Source organism: Centruroides vittatus, unplaced genomic scaffold (assembly GCF_030686945.1).
Source record: "Centruroides vittatus isolate TY-2023 unplaced genomic scaffold, ASM3068694v2 contig_702, whole genome shotgun sequence".
NCBI classification, from domain to species: Eukaryota; Metazoa; Arthropoda; class Arachnida; order Scorpiones; family Buthidae; genus Centruroides; species Centruroides vittatus.
Genome location: NW_027122444.1, coordinates 111,388 through 119,792, shown reverse-complemented (window position 1 = coordinate 119,792; position 8,405 = coordinate 111,388). Strand labels below are relative to the sequence as shown.

Sequence of the window (8,405 nt, the reverse complement as noted above, 5' to 3'; positions counted from 1 at the left end):
GAGTGGTGTTTAGACACTCGGCTACGTAGGCTTTTGGGATATTTTTCACGTTCATAACATCTAAATAGAAGCCAGTTTTTCCGTAGAAAGTTGTTTTGGAAGACATTACCCTAGCAGATCGATTACCACCTACGTTTTTAATATTTCTATTATACTTATGCCTGAGTATATTTATTTTTGACAATTTTTATAATATTTTGCTTCGAAATTATAAATTTTATACATTTTCACTTTTCAATTTTCAACTTTAACTTTGTTATTCTTCGTATGTAATTTCATTTCAGTAACGTGATTATTCGGATTGAATATTCTTGTATCTAACGTAGTGTTAAAATATAAACTTAACATTAATAAATAAATAATTTTTACATATTATTTTAAATTTTCTTGCAGAAAAATATATAAATTCATCAAGAATAATGAATTACATACCAACAGAAATTGCCTCTAATTTATATGTATTGATTGAAAGTTTTTTCTTTATCAGGTAAGATACACAAAAACGTATTTGATTTGAAAAATAGAAAATTAACATAATTATGTAAACTTATTTAAACTTTAACTTTAATTGTTTCAAATCAAATATTAAAGCGTAATTAAAGCATTAACAGCGCTTTTTTCGGTCTTTAAATGCCAGTCTTCATTCTGGACTACCAGAGAAGAAGTCGGAAACCTCAAGACTGTTCAGGCACCCCGTCGAAGTCGCTTCGACCGCCTCAATAGTCCAGACGCGATGTTCCTTTCAGGCTCTGATTGATCCGAAAAACTAAAAAGAAGTCGTGAGAGCAACTTTCGGACGGTCGACTGGTTGGTACGGCGTTGAAACGCTGTGTTCGGTCAGTGCCTTGCTCACAATTAGCGACGTGTGATTGGTTGCATTGTCGTGAAGGTGCATTTAGGAATCGGCAATCTCCCTTCGGACCTAGCGGACATTAATTCTCGAAACGTTCGAGCATTTCTCCGTAAAATTTATCGTTCACTGTTTGTCCAGAAGGCAAAAACTCATTGTTTATTACATCTTTTGCGTCAAAGTATAAAATGAGCATCGATTTCACTTCTGTTTTGTCTGACGTCTATCTCCTTGTTCGTCATCGACGTTTTCACAACCACTGTCTTTTCACTTGTCAATCATTTTCACTGTCTTTGGGCTAGCTGATAAGGTAAAAAACGAGATCAGATATGAAAAAAATCAAAGATAAGGAGATCACGATTAACTATACAGAAATGTCATTGTACTAAATTTGATTGCATTTCTACTGCTATATATCTTTGTAGACAGCATTTATTTACGACAATTTACATATCTATTGTTACTGTTTCATAACTAATTATCTCCTTGCAAATACAATAATGTTTGTAACAGTAGTTGTTATCAGAATAAATTTATATTACGATGTTATAAATTGTTGTATAAAGAAATTTTTCATATAATTATGTACATTTTTTCTTAGTGGATTTCTGACATTTTACACACGGAAACAAAAAGCAAACTCAAAGATGCAATATGTTCAATTCGTGATGAACAGAGCTATCAGGTATAATAACTTACGTTAAAGTTTTGCATAAAAGAAGCTTTAATCTACGAATTTTTTTCAGGTTAACTCTACCAGTACTTTGTGTTATGGCCACGACTATTATTTTACCTCTTTTGGGCGATGGTCCACATTGGGAAGAGGTTAAACGTCACGCTGAATTTGCAGAACGACATTGGTGGGAATTTGCAATTCATATTCAAACTTACACAATTTATACACATAATGTAATTGTTTTAATTTTCATTTGATTAGATATTTTTACTATATTTATAATCCGAGTATTATTTTAAATTGCAGTTTTTTTCTCATTTATGGTTTATGAGTGTTTTGATGCAATTAACGATTATTGCAGCACCATTGTTATTCCTGTGTGATAGGTAAAGAGATCAATTACTTATATGGCTATTTGGTGTTACTATTAAATTTAATTATATATAATAAAGCGGTAATTGCAAAAATTGTTTGGAAAGTAATCAAAATTAGAGATAACTGCGTTGATTTCAATTAGATACCGGTCATGTAATTAATATGAAAACTATAAAGATATTTCTCAAAAAAATATTTGTAAATTTCATATTATAAAAATTCAAAACATGCATAAAAGGGTACAGATAATCGTACATTAGTAATTTAATGCACAACTTAATTTGTATAAAACGGAAATGTTTTTTTCGGCTCTAGGGCAAAATCAAAGAGAACTCAAGAACGAGGAGCATAGTTGATAAAGAAACGGTTGTACATGCTGTAAATTTATCTTGTGTACAGTGGCTACGATCTAATTAACATTGAATGTAGTACAAGAAGAAATTGACTAATTTAATTGGTACCGATAAAGGATGAAGTTAGGAATAGCAATTAAAGTGTTACAATGGCTGAAGTGGCTCCATCACATATTAATTTCATCGGTGTATGACCGTCATGCCATTAAAATTGCGCTTCGCTAGTTATTAGTTTCGAATTGGCTCGTTCATTGTCGTGTATCGTGTATTTACAACAAAACAATTCAGAACATTTAGTTGCATTCATAAAGCTACTATATTATTTCTAGCTGGCCCGAGTATTGTGCCACCGTATTTCGTGTTAAAATACAGTATCTGAGAACTTATAATTTCTATGCAAGTTGTCAATTTCTTCTTTAAAAGAGAATATTAATTATTTTGTAAATTTCTGCGTAATTTATTTCGAAAAAATTCCTAATAATGACTGTCAAAAAATCTATTTCGACATAAACATATTCTGACAGTTTCGTTTTTCTCATACTGTAAATAAATTGGAAGCATTTTATTAATTTATTATTATGATTTTACTGATAAAATTTGTATATTTTTTTTACCTCAGATGGCCAAAACGTGGACTATTTGTAATATATATGTTAATTATTGTTGGCATTACCTCACACGTGACTTACATGGTGACGACAGACAACTACAATTTTGTTGGATATTCTTTTGACAGGGAGTATGTTTCAGTGAAATTAAGTACTTAGAGTACATTATTTTATATTTCATTTACTTAGTATGACACTACGCGGCATAGTGATAAATCCATTTAAAGCACATTGATATTTTTATGTCTGTATTTTTAATTATATAAAAGAATTGTGATTTATTATAGATGATACATTTCCGTAGAAAACACTTTTATACAGACAAAATAAAGATAACTTTTTCTTAGGCCATAAATTACTTTTAAAAGATTAAACAATAATAAGATTATACGTTATAATATATTTAGCATGTTATTTATATCAATTACTTTACAGAAAATTCTTTACTTACATCGGTAATAACTATCAAAAACCGTATTACTCGCACCTGACGTCTTATTGCACAGGTTTATTAATTGGAAATATTCTGTCAAACAAAAGAGAACTGAAGTTGAAAAAAGTAAGTCACTTTTTTACAGTTTTCATATCGCATTACATGTGTGAAATCTGGAAGTTAAAATGCCCACATTTCTAAATTATTTCACTTTTGATATACAACTGCTTAATCAACAAAATTCCGTAACCGAAAAAAATGTTGAGTTCTGACTGGCAACTATCGTCCCCTATCTGTCAATAAGACATTATTCCCTCGCAGCCGGTAGATCAACTTGCACGATAATTTACAGTTAGCTTTCGAGCTCGTCGTTTGTTTCTCATTTCGGGAACACCTATGGCTTTAATTGCAATCCGTTGTCGATCACGTGACCGGTTTTTTCATCAAGAACCTAAAAAATACGCTTTCCCTCTATAGGGCTCTCCGATTGTCTCTCCAGTACGACGTGCACTGCGCCATCGACCGTACCCAAAAAGTTTTTAAGTGCCAGTGTCCAGACTCTGACTCCATTCACCAGACTCCGTCTATTACGGAATTTATAGAAATATGAACAAATATTTGTAAACTCTCTCTCTCCGGGCCCCCTTTTTGTATATGAGGGTAGAAGTGTTTTTATGTTCGTTTCGATTTTAATAAACCTTGTTTTGTTATAAAATGGTGTTTTTCTTGACTGTCGGCTTCGTTTTATCGTCGCCCCCAACCATCCTCCTCCTCCACTCGCGTAACGCGTAACGCGCCGTGTACGTAACAGCCATCCTTGACAAGTGAGTCGCCGGAAAAAGAGGTACGACTCCCTCTTACCTCCCCGGGATCTCACACATGTATTGTAACATAAATCATATCATAGATAAATAGTTATATTGAAAGTTAACGTTAACTTGCAATATATTATATAACTAACAGAATTCAGAATATTTGCCATTATTTAATCAACTGAATTAAATACAAAATTCGACACACTTTCATGTGTTTCTACTTTAATGTATAAATGCAGAACTATAATTTTATTTTTAATGTCATCATTAATTATAACTAAATTATAAATAAATATATATTTTAAATACAACAATAAATTTGAATTTTAGTATTAAAATTCAAATTTAGTACTAAAATATAACCGTAAAACTTTTATAAGAAGAGTGACATTCCTGGAAACGATTAATATTAATAGTTTAGTGGTTATTGAGCATTATTAAGACCTACTAATTTCGACTTCTGGAATTTGGAATTAACAGTGGCCCGCTTGATGGCAATCATATGGTCTTGGGTTTCGAAATAAAAGCTTTCTTAGACCTATCAACAGTCGGATATTGACGTTTACCCTTCTTTTCTTTGATAGATTTGTCGAGAATTCTATTAAACAACTGTAAGTGATCATCGCTATGGTCAATTGAATGCTTATCAGTATTTTGTGGCTTGCATGTTCTACAAATATAACAAATACAAATAAACAATTTGCAAAGAAAGTCGGAAAAAAAACACAAAAAACAATTATAAAATGCTTATTTGAAAGTCTGATTTCATGATAAAAAAGGGCGAAAATATAAACTAAATATAATGTCTGTTTTAACATGAAATGCTGAAATGTATTGGCATACATTGATTAACTGTAAAAGAATGTATTGTTTAAAATGCAAGTAACGTTATTTCAATCTAAATTATACCCCTGAATCGAGTTGGATACATGCGCGACTCTATAGCTAGCACGAAAAAGTATGATGTACAGGGGCAAGACACTACTGATTTGAAGTAGATAGCATATAGTTTAATTTGAAAACATTTGTTTGTTTTCAGATTTACCACGTAATATCCTGGATAATATCGTTGTCTTTATTGATGTATTCTATTTTTGGATTGCACAAACAGATAACTGAAGTGTCTCCAAACAAATCCTTTATTTTTATTCACAAAGTTTTGTCACCGTTCATGTGTATAATTGGACTTTCGTGGACATGTGTAGCTTGTATAACTGGACATGGAGGTACGTCGATTGCACAGCTTTATTGATCTAATAATTTCGTACATTTGTAATTATTTAGCTTTATTCAACAAATAAACACTAGAATATTGTAATATCAAGTGAGAGGTGTAACTTATTTTCGAACTGAAACAAGTGAACGTGTGAACTGTTACTTTCTTCAGTAATATTTTTTATTTTCAGGTGTTGTTAACAGATTCCTGTCTATGAAAGTCTTCACCATTTTTGATCGCTTGAATGCGTGGGTTTACGTGCTTCATCCTTTAATTATACTTTATATTTACGCTCAGCTTAGAAAGGCTACAACTGTAACTGAACTCAATTTGGTAATTTTGTATCATTTTTTATATAAAAGTAGTTATAATTGATGGATTTACCTACAAATTAATATATATATATATTGCTTTGAACTTTAACAACATCAATTAACACAATTCGTATCTCGAGAAGTTACACTTGTATCCTTGACGTAGACGATGTCACCATAAAATTTTGCTCGTTCAAGTGTAACATACATTTAAAAAAATTCTTGAGTTAAAACTAAAAATATGGGAATTGCTGAATAAAATTTAAATTCTTATTCTAAGTACTTATGTTACAGTGAATTAATACACACTGGCTAACACTGTATATTATAAGTTAAAACGACGACGATTTGCGATAAAAATAGCAAGTACAACAAAATAATTTAGAATTAAAACAATTTGAGTCTTATTAGTTAATCATATTCGAACTTTGGTTGTATTGTTAACATTACTTTTGTTTTCAGTGGATGCTGTTCGCACTGGTGTTGTTTCTTTCGCTACTTGTATCTTTCTTATGTTACGTCTTTATCCAAGCTCCACCTTATTTTCTGGCTTCGAAATTGTTACGTTCAAGATCAAGGGAAAAAATTTCACTCGAAAATTGCCAATTAACAACAATAAATACGCGACTTTAAACCGACTGATATGAAAAGCAGCTTAATAATTATATTATACAGTGTTTAATCGATTTTTTAAGTACTTATATGAAAAAATTGAACACACATTAAAATGTATTTTCATGTTATAGTATTCTACTGATAATATTTGTAAAATTTTCAATTTGTCTAACGGGAATGGAACATTGTAAGACTATATATTTTGTATACGAACCCTTAAAGTATATCAGGGTTAATAAATTACTTAAAAAATTAAAAACTTATGAGCATTTAAGATATATTTACAATAATAAAAATTACGTGTAAGTGTATACTATTTTGGAATTTTCAAAATTCATATGCATTTTAATGTGAGTGAATTTATAAAAAAAATAGTGTAGAATTGATTACGTTGCGTATACGACGATGGTATTATTTATTTATTTAGTACAAAGTACAAATCCCTTTCCACGGTATGTTCCATAAGAAAAAGATACAGTAAAAAGATAATCTGTGTACAAAGTCTACGTCCGTACTTGAAAAAACCAAAACATAATACAGTAGAACCCCCCTAAAACACGGATTTATATAACAAGGCGAATAAATTGAGATCGTGTTCGCGTAACACGCTAAAAGAGACTCGTATAACACGGTAAAACGTCATCGCCGATTCGTGTCGCGACAGGAATGGTCGAATCTGGACCAATAGCGAACATTGCACAAACCGTTAAGTTTAAACGAGCATCGGACCTACTAAAAACCATTTATTATTCAACGGCCATAACAATTAAATTTATATTAATGATGTCTTCAAAGTTCAGTGAATTTTTCGCAGAAAAATAACTTATCGGGTAACACGCGCCCGCCGTTCGATGAGCCGCTCCGCGACGAAAACAAGCTTAAGCAATGGCGTCATTAAACGGTGCACACCTAGTGAGTAATTCTACAATTTTTTGTATATAGTATAGTTTATACGGATTATTCCCAAAAACTAATACGTAATTTGGAAATGTTGAGTGAAATTAGTCTAGAATCGATTAACCTCTTAACAGTGAGGGACGTAAATAGACGTCCAAGGCGATCGAGTGGCAGTGGTGAGGGACGTCTATAGACATTAAAAAATTCTTATAAAATACCTGGACCATTTCGTGAAGTCGTAGAATTTTCACGAGTAGTTGGGTTCTTCAACTTTGTTTTGGAATATTTTTTAGTTCTGGAGAAATTACAATAAAAGAGAGAAAATTAAAATAAATATGAAATTTTAGACGGTTATCTATCGACATAAATCGAATTTAAATTTCCCGCCGTCATCTGATTGGTTAAAAAAATTAATATTCCTAATTGGCTCGCGTCAGAAAAAAGTAGGTGTGACTTCTGTAAATGACGCTACCGGGAGTGCACCGATGCTACTGGAAAAAGTAAACAGCCTACGTCATTAGTCTAACGGTCCTTCTCTGACCTACTTTTCGTAGAATCAACATTGGAGTAAGCTGTAGTAAAACGTAGTAGTTTATAGTAAAATAGTCTTCTCTAATATTCATAGTACTTTGTAAAGCTTGGATTTCAATTTAATAAGTATTATTTAGTTCAGAAACATTATAAATACATCATTAAGTAGGAGAATAACGAAGAACTTTATTTTTTAGTATAATACAATTTACAAAATCGAAAGTTCGTATATTGTAATATTATAAAAAACTACATCGAAACATACAAAGTCACCTAATTTACTTAAATTCAGTTCATTATACAACTGTGGATACTCTTGCCTTCCTCAGTTTCCTCAAACAAAATTCGAAAACTTCAATTAATCCTATAAATATTTAAGCGCCATTACTATTCGAATTAACTGTAATTACAAATATAACTGAAAAATATTTTCGACATAAACCCTAGGCAATAATTATCAAGAGAAAATTCTTCAAGTATAAATTTTTCTGATCGAGTAATATGTAATAATAGTTTTATCTAATAGTCTTGCCATATTCTACTTTCTATGTTCACATCCATTTAGTTTCATGTAATTACACTTTAAATGTAAAAAAATCTACCAACAAATTAGTCTGCTAATAAAGGGACTACTTGCTAATTAAAGTTTGTATTCTTCTTTGACGTAGTTCTACGTTTTAGCAATAAATTGGTAGACATGTCTAAATAACACGCTTATAAAC

General features: G+C 31.1%; 1 protein-coding gene across 1 annotated transcript; it reads left to right on the top strand.

Moving 5' to 3' along the window:
* Positions 1-1,518: 1,518 nt before the first annotated feature.
* On the top strand, positions 1,519-6,508 carry LOC136980523 (nose resistant to fluoxetine protein 6-like). Its single transcript, XM_067276651.1, has 8 exons — positions 1,519-1,535; positions 1,597-1,759; positions 1,833-1,912; positions 2,874-2,993; positions 3,298-3,421; positions 5,150-5,336; positions 5,517-5,659; positions 6,103-6,508. Exons 1-8 carry the CDS (start codon positions 1,519-1,521, stop codon positions 6,271-6,273), a joined length of 1,005 nt encoding a protein of 334 aa, XP_067132752.1. The 3' UTR covers positions 6,274-6,508.
* Positions 6,509-8,405: the final 1,897 nt, after the last annotated feature.